The sequence below is a fragment of the Chanodichthys erythropterus genome, chromosome 21 (genome assembly GCF_024489055.1).
Source record: "Chanodichthys erythropterus isolate Z2021 chromosome 21, ASM2448905v1, whole genome shotgun sequence".
In the NCBI taxonomy this organism is placed as follows: domain Eukaryota; kingdom Metazoa; phylum Chordata; class Actinopteri; order Cypriniformes; family Xenocyprididae; genus Chanodichthys; species Chanodichthys erythropterus.
The window spans coordinates 27,676,012-27,691,298 of NC_090241.1; the positions used below are offsets into that span (position 1 = coordinate 27,676,012).

At 37.8% G+C, this 15,287-nt stretch overlaps 1 protein-coding gene across 2 annotated transcripts; it reads left to right on the plus strand.

The window, feature by feature from the left end:
- Positions 1-730: 730 nt before the first annotated feature.
- On the plus strand, positions 731-13,800 carry rbm6 (RNA binding motif protein 6). 2 transcript variants are annotated; one of them, XM_067373575.1, is made up of 23 exons: positions 731-786; positions 1,442-1,551; positions 2,169-3,714; positions 4,072-4,161; positions 4,342-4,411; positions 5,687-5,760; positions 8,154-8,225; positions 8,359-8,647; positions 8,759-8,916; positions 9,027-9,127; positions 9,301-9,364; positions 9,645-9,729; positions 9,815-9,879; positions 9,991-10,114; positions 10,730-10,827; positions 10,930-11,226; positions 11,328-11,474; positions 11,962-12,033; positions 12,244-12,480; positions 12,714-12,788; positions 12,980-13,056; positions 13,172-13,223; positions 13,303-13,800. In XM_067373575.1, the coding sequence occupies exons 2-23, from the start codon at positions 1,505-1,507 to the stop codon at positions 13,393-13,395; spliced, it is 3,933 nt and encodes a 1,310-aa protein (XP_067229676.1). In that variant the 5' UTR covers positions 731-786; positions 1,442-1,504; the 3' UTR covers positions 13,396-13,800. The 2 variants fall into 2 exon arrangements, with proteins under 2 accessions (XP_067229676.1, XP_067229675.1); XM_067373574.1 differs by having other exon boundaries at positions 12,980-13,055; positions 13,168-13,223.
- The last annotated feature ends 1,487 nt before the right edge of the window (positions 13,801-15,287 follow it).

A 15,287-nucleotide genomic window follows, 5' to 3' on the forward strand; every position in this document is an offset into this window, starting at 1 on the left:
CATCCTCTTTAGCACCTTTAAGGGAATATATATTTTTACTAGATTTATATTGCAACTGTGACATGTTGTAGCTATTGTTTCTATATGTGTAGGTTGCTATTTTTCATAACAAATGCTATGATAAAAAAGGACAATGTTATAGTTTGACTTCTTATGGCACATAGAAGTAGAAAATTATGTCAATTATGTCAAAATTATGTAGAAAATTAACTGTTAAGCTTACAGGTGCTTAAATAAGATAAAATATCATAGAAACCATGATGCAATTTCTGACGGTTAGCATATCACAGTTTAATATTTTATCCTCATTAAAATTACGAAAATAAGCAACAGTCTCATGCAGACACAGGCATGTAGAGTTTTCGCTTAGTTTAAAAAATGGCAGAAAGAAGCGAGAGGTTTTACAACCTTTACAAGCGAGTGCTGAGGGAAATTATATGAATTAAAGTATAAATGAATTCTATTTAGCATATAAAACCTTACCTATGTGTCCACTGATAATTGCTATATTGTGTTCATACAATTGGCGTACAGCATTATGGCAGCCGATAAATACATATTTCATTGTTAATACGTTTTTTAAACAGACACAGATAGATATGCATTACATTTGCAATGAACTACTTTCATAGGGCAATTCATCTTATTTTTGAATTCTCATTTGTTTTTTTAAAACTTCAACTCCCATAAGCCCTCATTCACCGGAAACGGAGTATGTACTCTTCCGCCTCTTTTTGTCCAGACGAGAAACCCAGAAAGGACCCTGCGAAAAACATTTCAAGCTAGGTGAGACGTCTTAAAATGGTATTACTAAGGTTAAAGAGAAGACATTTCCATTGTTTTTGTAGCTCTTTGTAAAATAAAGATGAATTAAAAAACGTTGTTCCTCTATATCTTCGTGATATGAGGAAATTGTCTTGATTGAAAGCTAAAGTTAGCAAGTTAGCCTTCTTTTATGATGGCGGATTTTTGAGACGAATAAAGCAATACCCTGCCTTATTGTTAAAACATATTTGAGTTCTCAAACTAGTACTTTGACACGATTTTCATGTCTGTTACTCACAACGATGTATCTGACATCTAGTTTGACTTCATCACCTTTAGATACTCACTAACGTTAGCCAGGCGTATTGTGTTAGCATGAGGCTTTGACAGCGTAACGTTACTTGCTTTTCAGTCTGAATCTATCAATCCCAAATTCTCAGTCCTGAAATTTATATTAAAACGATTTCCGTAAGACCTTGTCGTGTTACTATGCAAATATCACATTTGTATTTTCATTCTAGAACGTTTAATGGTTAATGAAATGCTTTCAATGACAAAATAGCGTTATTTTCCTTTTCCAGCGAAGTAAGTTGGAGCCAGGACGTTAAGTGACAATAGATTAAATGATATGAATTTATTTGTCTTTAAAGATCAATTTCTTTATTTATTACCCAAGTGAAACGACGTTCTGCATGCGAAACTCGTGCTAAAGGGAAGTTTCAAGGAGAGGAGGAACACAATGTGGAACGGTTCAAGACCTGGACCACGAGGAGGAATGCCCTTTCGGTAAGAAATCTTAAAGGGATAGTTCACCCAAAAAGGAAAATTATGTCATTAATTACTCACCGTCATGTTGTTCCAAACCCGTAAGACTTTCATTCATCTTTGGAATGCAAATGAAGATAGCTTAAAAAAGTTCAGAAAGAGATTGGAGAACTAATCCATATGAATTGAGTGGTTTAGTCCAAATTTTATGAAGAGATTGCTGGATTGCTTTTTATGATGGACAGATTTAATTTAGGCTTTTAATCGCATATAAACACAGATCAGCAAACATAAACAGAAACTCACCCGAACCTGAATGATACCCTAGAACAAATCTCTTGCGGAAGCTCAAACTTGCTGCATAACACACGAGAATGAACCTCATTGGTTACGCAGCACGTTGGAGCATCCAAAAGAAGTTTGTTCTAGCATGTCATTCAGGTTCGGTTGAGCTTCTGTTTATGTTCATTGATCAATGTTTATATGAGATTAAAAGCCCATGCCTATATCTATATACAGACAAATTATTTGGACAGTTTATGGTTTTAGAATGTGTACATTGTTAATGTGATGAATTAATGTGCTCCTTGTGAATCTGAGGAGGTCAAAGTATGCTAATGCGTCTGGTTTTATTGCAGTGGGGAACCTCGTGGAGGCATGTTTGAAGGCAGAGATGGCCCAATACCTGACTTCAGAGGTCGAGACGGCATGAATATGGAGAGGTCACCCATGGACATGAGGCGGTTCGACTGCCCACCCGATATGAGAGGACGAGACATGGGTCTTCATGACCGAGGAAGAGAGCCTTCCAGAGACTTTTTCAGGCCTGGAGATGAAATGGACATGAATTTTCGAAGGCGCTTTGAAATGGATCAGAGAAACAACCTTCAGAATTCTCCAGGCTTTATGGGTCAATCCAGGCCACCGATGGATATGGTCGGCAGAGACATGCAAGGTGGTAATATGAGGGGTCCGGATGACGGATTCATGAATATGAGGGAGAGATTCCAAATGGACATGCCTGGGCTTCCCCCCATTGACATTAGGAGGAGACTTGCTATGGTGGCTATGGGTGGAAATGGAGATATTGGGGACATGAGAGACAGGGAGAGGTCACGAATGGGTGGCATTGATGGATTCAGCATGGACATGCCATCCAGAGACAGACCGATGATGGATTTTGACAGACGAGGTGTCACTCCTCCACTTAATCCAAGAGGAAGGTTTGAATCCGATATGGATCTGAGAAACCGCGTGGGATCCTCTAGTGATTTTAGGGACCAGCCTCCTCCGATGTTTCGAGACAATGATGGTGTTCCCATGGATATCAGAGGAAGACCTGATATGCCTTTGGGTCGCGGTGGCCCAGAATCCATGATCAGAGCCGACGAGTTGACCCTCAGGGACAGAGAATTCCCAGAGCCGATCGACAGCCCCATGGGCTTCAGAGGGAGAGAAAGCGAATCGCTCTCAGACGAGTGGCATACCCACGGCATTAGAGACCGAGACTCTCTTCCACCGATGATGGGCAGAGCGCCGCCACTTTTCCAGAGAGAGATGCAAGACAAGTTCTTCCCTAACCGTGGAAAAGATGTAGACCTTGGAGAAAGGTCTCAGTTCAAGGACAGAGACCGAGACAGGCAGTCTGGGTTTCTGGGAAAAGATGGCACAGTCTTTAATCGATCAGAAAGGGACTCCAAACACCAAAACTGGGACAAAAATATTCCTAGTGATTTCCCAGTCAGAGATCCAACTCAGAAGCCCTCTCTTCTTCCAATGGATCCTCCTTTAAATGCCCCAAGTAGAGAAGGTGATAAACCCTGGCCAAGTGACCGAGATGAAAAGCCTGACAGAACTGCACCAGCAGGAAGTAGACCTCCATATTTCCAAGACAAGAACCCACCAAATCAAGAGCATCATTACACTAGCGATCGAGTGCCCTTTAAGGGTTCCAGTGACATGGCTTCAGATCAGGGACCACAAAGAGAAAGCTTGGTGTCAGGGCCAAAGGAAACCCAGAGTAATAGAGGTGAGAGACAGGATCAGGATTATAGGGACATTGATTACCGCACCAGCTCAGGGCGCAAATACGACTACAATCTTGGGGATCTTCAAGGACCTGAAAAAGACGTGAAGGAATCTAAAGTGGGTCCAGTTCAAAGACCAGACGACTCTGGTTCTCAGGTTAGATTTTGTTTTTGGTTAATGGAAAGCAAGAAGATCTTTATTTCTATTACAACTACTAATTTGACTTGCATTAAGTATATACATATTTTTTTTTTAAAAAGTAAATGAATTGATTTTATTTTTTGCTTTTAATCGCCTTAATTTTTTTTTCATCTGTTCTTGTGACATATGGTCATTTCTATGACATATAATGGTTAATATAAAATAAAATAAATAAAAATATATTTCTTTTCACAGCTTACATAATCACTTATGGACATTTAAAACTTAATGTACATTTAGACGTGCTATTATTACAGATTGATTTGTGAATAATCTGAACATTTAAACTCTGCTGTGAAATTTGAAACAAAGGACCAGGATTACAGGAGTGCAGGTGTCCAGGAAAAAGTCTCAAAAACCATTTCCATATCTGGAATTCCTAAAACTGCCACAATGCAACAGGTGAGCAAGATTGTATTATTCAGACTTTGATCATTGTCATACTTTCAGAAAAAAATGTTCTTAAGAGATTTAAAAAAACCAACAGGATACAAATGACCAAAATGATTGTCAAAGCAAGTGTTTTTTTCTCTGAATCTGACTGTAGCATTTTTTGTATTTACTTTAATTCTTCTTTTATAGATTTTGGATGCTTTTGCAGTTCGTGATGGTGTGCCAATGCAGGGCATGAAAATAAAAGACGTTGTGCCAGGTGAGATTTTGTTCGCTGTAAACATTGCTAACCGATTCGCAACCACATTTCGCTATTCGCTCTTCGAATCTTACGCTCACTGTCTCTTTTACATCGGTTGTACTTTCTGCATTTGAGTCGCTTTTGCTTTCTATAGAAATGTTCATCAGTATTCCGAACATGCTACAGGATCTCTTGATGTCCCCTTTCCCCATGTTCTTGTACGGGAGGTTGAATTTTCTCTAAGCAGCTTCCATCTTTAAGGTGGTATGCGTTTGGAGGGAATTTGGATTTTCTTAAACACGGATCCCTTTATAAACAAGTCATTAACTGTTGAAACGCAAATACCAACCAGCCCTACTTTGTGATGAGGTGAAGTGTTGCTGCAAAATACTCTTCTCTGGGTTAGTTTGACAAAGGTCTCAGTGGTATTTGAATATGCCAGAATAGTTTCCAATATACCAATATGCTGTTCAGTGTTCAAAAACTGAAAATAAGGGAATTTTATTTGGAAATGAATAAAATAATTATTATAAAATCATTAAATACTGTAGTCAATATACTTTTACAACTTAGCTCAGTTCTAAATTATTTCTTCAGCTAGAAGAATCTTCCAAAATATCATGTTTTTTTGTTTGTTTGTTTGTTTTTTGGTATTTTTGTTTTGAAATTACTGTATTTAACTACAGAATTATCTTGCAGTGATGTTAACAACATCATGTGTAGCCATGGCATCCCTAGAATTAATTATGAGTGAATACAGCAACTTTTTTTTTTTTTTTTTCATAATTTTATTCAGAATTTATCTAATAAATCAGTCTAGGTTTTAAAGATCCAATATATTCCATGTGATCCCATACACTTCTTTGCTTTATTATACTATATTTTTTAATTGTTCAAACTGTTGCAAGTTTGTTGCTGTTGCATGTGGGTCTTTTATGATGTGTTTTAGGTATAATGTGATTAGACATTTACTATCAACTCTCAGTTTTAGTTACTGTAGTGTTAGATTAAGCTCTATTACACTTTGGTTCTCTTCTTACTATTACTATTATAAATGTTATCTTGGCCTCTGAAGTGTCTCTGAGTTGAGGCTGTTGTGATTCTTTGTCACTGACTTTTAAAAGCAAAGTTGCTAATGAAATAAAATATGCCAAAACAGGCAAAAAACATCTTGTATGAATTCGCTTTATGACATGTCTCGTGAAACGAACCACTGCTTTTTTTTCTCTTGAAAATTCTATTTACCTGCATTAACTAACGCAAACCCATCTGTATTTCAAATGCTGTTCCCAGGTTACAGCTACGATACGGCCTATGTGGAGTTTTTAAACCTCGAGGATGCTGTCCACTTCATGGAGTCCAACAAGGTGGCCCATCCTCGTCCTCATCCAACGGCTCTGTCTGCTAACAGGAAGAAGGCTTGGGCCTAGGGAGGGGGAGGTGGCTGGGCTCTGGGTGGGAATGGGGTAGATGGGAGACCTTTCCCAATCATTAATCATGACCAATTAAAACACGCCACTTAGTTTGCAACATTAGTTTTCAGACGTAGCAAGTGAGTGTAGTTGAGGAATCCAATAATCTTTGATGATTGCCATAGGCGTATTAGCTGAGTAATTGTTTTCGACTTCTTACACAGAAGAAGATAGTTTTATGAATAGTTATATGGCATACTGACTTTGGAATTGGATTTGCAACTGTGCAACAAGTTGTGCAGCAACCATTTCTTTTCCGTTGACATTGATATTTCTTTCAACATTTTCGACAGTATAATATTTTATTTCCAGCATTTGACCAACTTGATGTCATGGTCTTATGATCACTTTTTACTTGCTCCCACTGGCATATTCTGAAGTGGTAATGAATCAAAACTAAGCATTCTTCTTTGGCCTCCTGTATTTTCTTAGATTACGATGATTCAACGTTGGATTTTCAAGATTTCTGTGTTGACTCAAATGCTCTATGTAGCTTCATTTTTGTAGATTGTCATATTTTGCTGCCATAAAGGGAAATGGTAGTTGCTGTTTTCCCCCTTAAGCTTTATGTTGTTTTGCACACAGCAGCAGAGTCAGTTTTATACTTGTGCTGTGTCAACACTTATCTTTCATCCTTACGGAGTTATGGAGTTCCAGAACTGTGCTCTTTGGTTCTGCTTTTAGCCCAAAGTGTTTTATTCCTCTTTGCCTGGATTGTGATTTCATCATCTTGAGTTTGGGCATCTTTTCTCTTCCAGCACAACAAACTTGTTCTTTCCATTCCTGCTTACTCCAGCTTGACTGACTTCATGGTTGTGTATCTGGATGTATAGCGATACATGCTGATGTTTGTTTGACATTTCAGACTTTGAAAATCTAGACTTGTGTGTAGTAGTATTCCCGCATTTCTAATGAAACTTGTACTGTAAAAATAAGGCAAGTGCAACAACTAAAGTTTGCTTGGGTTTGTGTTGAAAGCTATTTGGCAGTTGTGCTGAAACTTGAATTCCCTTTGAGTTGTTCTGGTTGTATCAGCATATTATTTCCCCCGGTTTTTTGTTAAATGTCTGCCAAAGTACCTTTCAGAAAAGAATTTTGCTCAGGGTTCTTGTTTCTCCTGAAACTACAATCAATTTATTTGCTGGCCAGCTAGCAGGATAATTAAAAAAAAACAAACAAAAAAAAAACTTGCTTTTGTACTTTGTGTGCACGAAAAACAACGAATCACTGAGAGAGTGGTCCAGCAAGACAGTGGGTAAGATGATGAAACGCTGATCACATAACACCCTTAGGCCACTTACCTAGAATGTTCTTTCAACTTAAAAGCTAAAGAGCTTTTAAAGATCTATTTTTTTAATATACAGTAATTTTCAGCAGGGAGTACCGGGACTTTTCCCGATGGGCCTGTCAATTTATGGACTGTCTTTTGAAACCCCATTTATAAACAGTATAAATGTATGTGATTTAAAAGGTAAAAGGTTGATTGCCTAGCTCAGGGGTAGGCAACGTCTGTCCTGGACAGCCACTGTCCTACAGTTTTGCTCCAACCCTGAAAAAAACCTCACCTGCCTGTAGCTTCAGTAATCCTGAAGACATGGATTAGCTTGTTCAGGTGTGTTTGATTAGGGTTGAAGCTAAACTCTGCAGGACAGCGGCTCTCCATAACCGACATTGCATATCCATGGCCTAACCTATATAGAATGTCACTGCTGTTTTGTGCCATTTCTACCTTTCTTAAAATAGTTAAATTCTGTGGCCATCCAACAATGTATTAAACTGAATTTAACTTTTGCCAAGCTGCTCCCCTGCTATCTGTCTGCACAGTCTTCTTACTTGCAAGAAACCAAACTTCTTTCTTTATTCATCCTGTTAAGGATGATGAATGTGCAGTTATTTGTGCAGTAGATCTGCTTCTAGTATATACTTTGCCATTACTAGTAATATTTTTTCACTTATAATTTCAGGTTAGCATTCACATTGTGATAGTACTAGGTGATAGACCATATATAACCACAATAAGATTTTATTATTATACTTCCAAGTTTTGCTTTTAATTTTCCACAATGTTGTGTCTGTATTAAAAAGGCAGATGGGGAAAAAACTAAAGTATAAAGCAAATTTAGTCCAAACCTGGGCATAAGAAAAGCCCAGATCAGACCTGCCTGTTTTTATGGCGTCAAATTGGTTTGCTGGGCATTTTTGGAAATACCTTTCTTTCTTAAGTTGGGTTGGTTTTTTGGGAAGATGTCAATCAATTAGCATTAAAAGACTTTATTCCTGTTTTCTAGGGATCTGTTAAGGTTGGTGACAAGACTGCTCTGCTCAAATATATCCAGCCTGACAAAAATGTGAAAGAACAGGTGAGTTTCCTTTTTGGTAAAGCTTTGTATTGATTTGGTAGAGATTTGTATTGATTTTAACTATGATGAAACTCATACATTAATGTGATTGATTGAAGTACTTAAAGTAATAATTATGTCATTTTGATTGCAGTATCATGAACCACCAACTAAAGCTGCTCCCGCTGGTGATGACGGTTTATTACCAAATCCAGTCTTGCCAGTGAATATAAAGGAGGAAACTGGTGCTGAACCTGTGCAGGATCCCACCTCTCAAGGTGTGTGGCAGAGAAGCTCCAATTTGACTCCAGAAGCATGGCAACAGCAAGTGGACCAGCAGCTACAACAGCAGGAGGTGGAGCAACAGGCAGAGGAATGGACCAATCAGAGAGCATCACGGCAAAACCTGCAACACTCCGATCCAATCTTCAAGGAGAGCAAGAGTAAGTGATGTCAACTGTAAATTACATTTTCTAAAGGAAAAGAAAAAATGTAAAAAAAAAAAAAAAAAAAATGTTGGCAGATTGTTCTAAAGTTTCATGTCTTATTTTTAGCAATGATTATTAAGAACATTTTGCCCACCACCACCGTGGAGACAATTTTGCAAGCACTTGATCCGTTTGCATACCTGGATGAGCGCAATGTACGTCTGGTTAAAGGGAAGTCACCTGGATCCAAGTGCTTCTGCTTTGTCGATATGGATTCGCATGAGGTATATTATTCCTTCATACCATATGATTTTAACTATAATATAATAACTCACAAAGGTCAACAGTTTTGGTCGGTCCTTTATAAAACTATACCACTCATTTTTATATACAGCATGTGACACGATTGGTGGAGCTACTCACCAAACCCCGTCCTATCATGATTGATGGAGTCAGAGTTTATGCTGAGGTTGCCAAGCCTTTAAAAAACCAGAAGTAAGTCTCATCTTTGCTAGAATATATGAAAAAAGTGATGAAAGAATATTTTATGGATATTCAGTTTTTAGTTCTCAGAGGTAATATTTCATAAATCATAAGGGAAGAAATTTCAATGTGAATTGTTATTTGAGCTTTGAAGACTTTTAAGGTAACTTGTCTTTTCACTGCAGCTATAGGAGGGACAATGATAAGTCAAATACTTCTCTCCTGGGATTTCCTCCAGATGTTATGATGGTAGGTCATTTCTATGCATAACATATGCTGTGATCAGACAGCTAGACATTGTTTTACAAGTTTAAGTTTGAGCTTTCTTTAACTTGATACAACATTTTTAAAAAGCAGCACCCATTGCATAAGATGCTGAAAAACAACAAAATATATCAGACAGGTGGAGTTCACTTCCATCTAGTGTGTTTAACATTGAACAAAAAAACAAAATAGCCTAGTGGAACAGTCCCTCTTCTCATGACATATCTTGTATTAATGTTTTCATGCATAATTTTTCTTTTTCTAGCAACAACATCAATATCAGCAGCCACAGCAGCAATATTATCCTCAGCCTTCTCATACGACTATAGGTGTTGCACCTGCTGTGCAAGGTATATGGTCTTACTTTCTCATGATTATGGTTTTGAAATTTATTGTAGCCTAGTATATTTAGGTATGTGTTCTGTGGGACTTCAGGTAACCCATTGGGAGCAGATGCCACTTTGTCATCAGCTGCAATACAGAGTTCAAGCTTTACACAGGTGATTTTTTTTGTTATACTAGCACAAAGGCACATTTTTGAGACAGGGTGGCCAATTTAAGCCAGGAGAGATTGGTTTTTGGACTGTAACTGACTCTAAGGCTGTGCACAGGGTGTGATGTATTCAGAGACAACAGCAATGGTGCAGTCAGTCCAGACAGCTGAGCACCAGACTGCAGCTTTATCTGATGCTACTCTTCCTGGAGCTGCGGAGTCCACTGATGGCTACAGCTACGGTATGGGACTGTTCAATTTAAAGATTAACAGGTTTTGTGAAGCATTTAGAAACGTTTTATATTTGCCGATGACATTCATTTGAATTTGGATGAGTCATGGTATTTTTTGGTACTCCTTTGTTAGTACGATGTTTATTGTGCTAAAATATACCAAAAAAAGTTTTGTTTATAAATATATGTACAAATAAAGCAATACTGGGTAATATCCAATATTTTATTAGTAGTAGTAATAATGATAATTGTAATGTATTAATACTTTACTTAATTATCTTATTTATATTCTAAAACATGTTTTCAAAACATTTGAATACAATAAAAAAATGATTTATTAAAGCAGACAGTTTGAACCTAAATGAACTGAATATTTGCTACTTCATTTTAAATCAGAAATGCTATTAACCCCAGTCTTGACACTGTCGCCTGTACAAGAAAGGCTGGGATTCTGAAACTAATGTTGTGGTCTTTAAGAAACTTGATGCATAATAAGGCACAGTAAATCATCATATATAATAATGCCTAAAATATTTTGCATAGATGTATATTTACTGTATTCACTGGCCCTAGTTGAGGATTTTTTTTTTCATCTTGTCTGATAATTATGCTCTGTTACTGCAGGATCGGAGGCTCCGGATTTGTCAGCCTTCCTTTACGATGCTACATCAGGCTTCTACTATGATCCTCAGACTACCCTGTACTATGATCCCAACTCAAGGGTAAGTACAGAAAATAGCACTTAGATGTGTAATGTGAATATATGATATATTATGAATGAAATGGAATGTGCAATTAGTTAATGTTTATTTTTGCTTGTGTAGTATTTCTACGATGCTCAAAATCAGCAGTACCTGTACTGGGACAGTGCCACAAAAACCTACATCCCAGTCCAGAGCTCTTCCACTGATGCTCAGGAGCCACCCCCTGAAGTTGGTGTTCCCGTGGCAACTGTTGCTGAGGTTATAGCTACACCCATCACAGAGGAGGAGGGGAAGGTGGTTCCAGAGGCGGCTTCAGAGTCGGCGGCAGATGTGCGGACGGAAGAGGAACCTGCTCCACGTGCAGAAAAGAAAGAGAAGGAAAAGGAGGAAAAGCCCAGAAGTTTAGCAGCTTTTAAGGTATTAACATCACATTTATTGCATCACATGTTCTGTCCCTTATTAGAAATGACAAAAACACTGTGTTAGATCTGTGTGGTCATTTTGGATCTGCTCATCAGATAATGAAAGACATGGAGCGATGGGCGAAAATCCAGAACAGGCAGAAAGAAAGCGTCCGAGCTCCTTCACCTCTCCTCAAGTCTGGAGGAGACGACCAAAGGCCTTCAAAGGCTGCTGATGCAGCCTTCGCCATCTTTGAAAGGAAGGTCAGATAACTTTATTTTGTTTTATTTTTGTACTTTTCTCCTGTCCATAAAAATTAGATTTGGTATGGCAGCTTGGCTAAGGCAACATATAACAAATAATCATTACCTTTCATTTAAACAGGTTGGGTTGTACATGCCATGTTTTATTTTTATCTGTCAGCAAAATATTGTAACACATGGTATATTTAGTCTTATGAAGTGTTGTGGGTTGCAATTTCTCTTAAATTATTTCATTGGACTGCATTTGAAATATCTACTCTCTACCCTCAACTGTTTTCCCCTGCATTCATTTTTCTTCTAATCCCTATTAGCATCCTTGTTTATAAAGAATGGAAATTTAATTGGCCAGACACATCGTTTTTTTTTTTTTTTTAATTCAGTAAATTGTTCAATCCTTTAACGGCCTAATAAACTTTAGCCAAGTTTAACTTTCTTTTAAATATTTTAATGTCTGTTATTTTTCTATACTGTTCCCTTATTCATATAGGTCACTGGTGCAGATGAATTATTCAAGAAGCCTCTTGCTCCTCCAAAGCAAAAAGAGGAAAAATCATCAAAGGTGAGAGTTTACAGTCTTAGTCTCAACAACACGCACACAAACAGACTTCATGGATTCAGACTTAGTTTTCCCAAACAGCTAAAAGGGCACACACATCACCTTGACCCTGATTGATGAAGGTTATTTGATAACCCACACTAAAACAGATTTACAGTGAGTGTCAATGTAGATCAAAGAAAAACTCCCCCTTCTCCCTCTGTGTGTTGGCAGCGGCCCATGGGCTCTCTTGGAATGTTGGCGGCCGACTACGGGGCGGGCAGTGACGAAGAGGAAGAAGAGAAACATGAGAAGCAGGAAGCTGCACGGCCTGCAAAGAGCCAGCCGCAGGCGGATGAGAAGGAGGACAGGTTGACAGACTGGAAAAAGATGGCGTGCCTTCTGTGCAGGAGGCAGTTCCCTAATAAAGACGCTCTGATCCGCCATCAGCAGCTCTCAGACCTGCATAAGGTAACAAATCTCTGACTAAAATTTGATGTATGTCTTTGAGGATGTTTGACGTAATGCAAGGTCTCACAAATTGATTGTTAAACTGTTCTAGAGAAGAAAGTTTATTAAAAATTATTATATGTAGTAGTATAAATATTTTTATTAAAATGTAATATATTCATGTAATGTTTTTATTGCTTTAAAAACTTGTGGGTGAGGTTTTGACCTCTTCATTGTTGTTGTCCGTATTTTAGCAAAATATGGAGATTCACCTAAAAATCAAAAGGTCAAAGAGAGAACTTGAGGCTCTAGAAAACCAGGAAAAAGAGGTATCATTTTTTCCTTTGTCAATTATGTACATCTGAATGAATTTAGTCATTTTTAGTAGAATTTTAATCATTTCAGGTCAGCATGGACTTAAAAATAAATATAATTTACTTGATAAGTATATTCTCCATCATTTTCTCACAATAGTCTGAAGTGAAATGATTCACTTTCATTTCGAACCCATGTCCTTTAGATGAAAATGAAAGAGTCGAATGGTTCACCTGAAGCAAAAAGAAGAAAGCCACAAAACACATGGGCTGGCAGCTCGAGGTTTGTGATTTTTTTTTTTTTTTTTTTTTAATCCTAATACATTTTATTTAAATTTGGCATTGATATGGACCTTCATACCTGAATTGTAACATGGCATATCATGGTGTTGTTGCAGGGACAGTCATAAAGGCAGCGAGAGACCAGGCCTGGGTTTAGAAACTGCTGAGGTGAGTGTCTATTCAGCTACAGGATGTTTGAGCTATGGGGTCATTGAATTCACTCTTTCTCTCTTGTTTCTTACCAAAGCGGAAGAAAAAGGAGCCTGTTGTCTGGAATCATGCCACGTACAAGCAGGCGGTTCGGAAGGCCATGTTTGCACGTTTCAATGAGCTAGACTGACAGTGAAATGAATGAACACAAAAGAGTTTGAATATACAAACACACAGCCAGCTGTGTGATGTGTGGTCTGGTGGCAGCTCATTCCAGGGTTTACTCTGTGAACTGATACAAAATTCCTGGAGAAGCTTTTTGTGACTGACCCCCTCATTTTGTGTATATGGTGATGTGTGCCTGTGTAAAAAAAAAAAAATTTATTTCCTGGCAGCCAAATGTACTCTTTGTTTAATCATTTTTTAGCTCTATTCTTCAGGGCTTTTTTTTTTTTTTTTTAATATTTCCTCATTTGATAATGTTGTACCATGTTTTTTCTCTTTTTATGTAATAAATTTAACTTATATTTCATTTGTAAAATGAAATATTTGAATTAAGGGGCTTAAACATTACTGTTTGTCCTTGGGTCAATAAACTGCCTCAATGTGATTTCAAAATGTAGTTTGTTGTCTTTATATACTGATTTTTTATTTGTATTATTTTTACATAATAAATAAATGCATCTTTTTCTTTTTTTTTTTTACTGCTTGTGGGGGTCTCAAAAGTTTCAGGAGTCACTAAAAGAGGATGGAGCCTTTTTCCCCACACCCTCCTCCAGGTGGCAGTACATTACTATTTCAATTTCACATTAAGCCGCACCTCATGTCTAATGCTGAAAGAATGAATCTACACAAGCAGTCATGAATTTCATCGATACTTCATTAAGCCTTCCCCCTTGGCTTTATTTTCCATTTCTTGTGGTTTCTTTTATAGCAGAGTGCCTCGAGTTAAACTGAAAGTGATGCATTGACAGTAATAGTGCTTTAGTACACTGCATGCTAAGGCAGAGATTAAATTTCAAAGTTCTGCAGCCTTCACCAAACCTTTTAGTGCTTTGTTAAAATGTTGAAATCATGTAGTTTGTTAGAGCCAATAGCCTCTGTTCAACATCTAACTCAGGGGTGCCCAATCCTTTTCCTGGAGATCTACCTTTATGCAAAGTTCAGCTCCAACCCTGATGAAACATAACTGAACCAGGTAAGATCTTTGGGAGCACTTGATAATTACAGACAGGTGTGTTTGATCAGGGTTGGAGCTGAACTCTGCAGATAGGTAGATCTCCAGGAACAGGATTGGGCGTCCTTTCTTATTTGCAACCAAGTACATTTATGCGCACAACATGAACTTTTGAAGCACATGTTTGGATGAGGTACTATAGAAGTCAGCAGCAAGTAATACATCAGCAGAACCTGCAATAAAGATCCCTCACCCTGACATTCAATGAGTGTTTGATCCTTTTCTTGGTGGACAAATAGTCTGTTCGTTGAGTTTGAGCTTGTTGAAAGAGAGGAATGTGGACTGTTTGTTTTGGTCAATCATGCTTGAATGATTGATCAGGCGTAGGACCATAATGACAAAAAAAAAAAGAATAATGCACCCCGAAAAGGTTTCTTTTACACTTCCACCTCCCTTTTCAGTCACAGATAAAAGCTGATAATACTGTGTTAGGATAATATATGGACACAACGTCTAGCTCTCCACAGAGCAAATTTTAGTACTCTGTTTTTTATCAGACTCTGCTTTGATGTGTAAATGGCTCTTGCCTGTAGTCATGGTATAATGTAGAGCATGTCAAAGGTCGGCTTGCTTTCCTTCCTCCTCATGGTTGTTGTCATCTGTAATTGCTTTTTAATTAGTCATTCTTTAAGAGAGAGAGCTTGCAAATGTCCGTTTTCAGCCAGCTTCTTTTGAAGGGGAGAACTTTTGTCATATTGAATCTTCTCAGAGTTTGTTCCCATACATACTTCTTGGCCTGTTTCTGTGTCTATGGTTTAAAGAAGTCCAGAAACTGTGTCCCGGCGTGAGACTTTTAAGATTATCATTTAGTTCACAGTGTGATTTTACAGCTAAAATAAGATTAA

Bases quoted from the DNA above. Each gene is read 5' to 3' on its own strand.
- rbm6 (XM_067373574.1), top strand. From the start codon at position 1,505: ATGTGGAACGGTTCAAGACCTGGACCACGAGGAGGAATGCCCTTTCG. The intron at 9,365-9,644 runs GTAGGTCATTTC...TTCTTTTTCTAG, and splicing joins TTCCTCCAGATGTTATGATG to CAACAACATCAATATCAGCA. The intron at 13,056-13,167 runs GGTTTGTGATTT...CATGGTGTTGTT, and splicing joins CACATGGGCTGGCAGCTCGA to GCAGGGACAGTCATAAAGGC.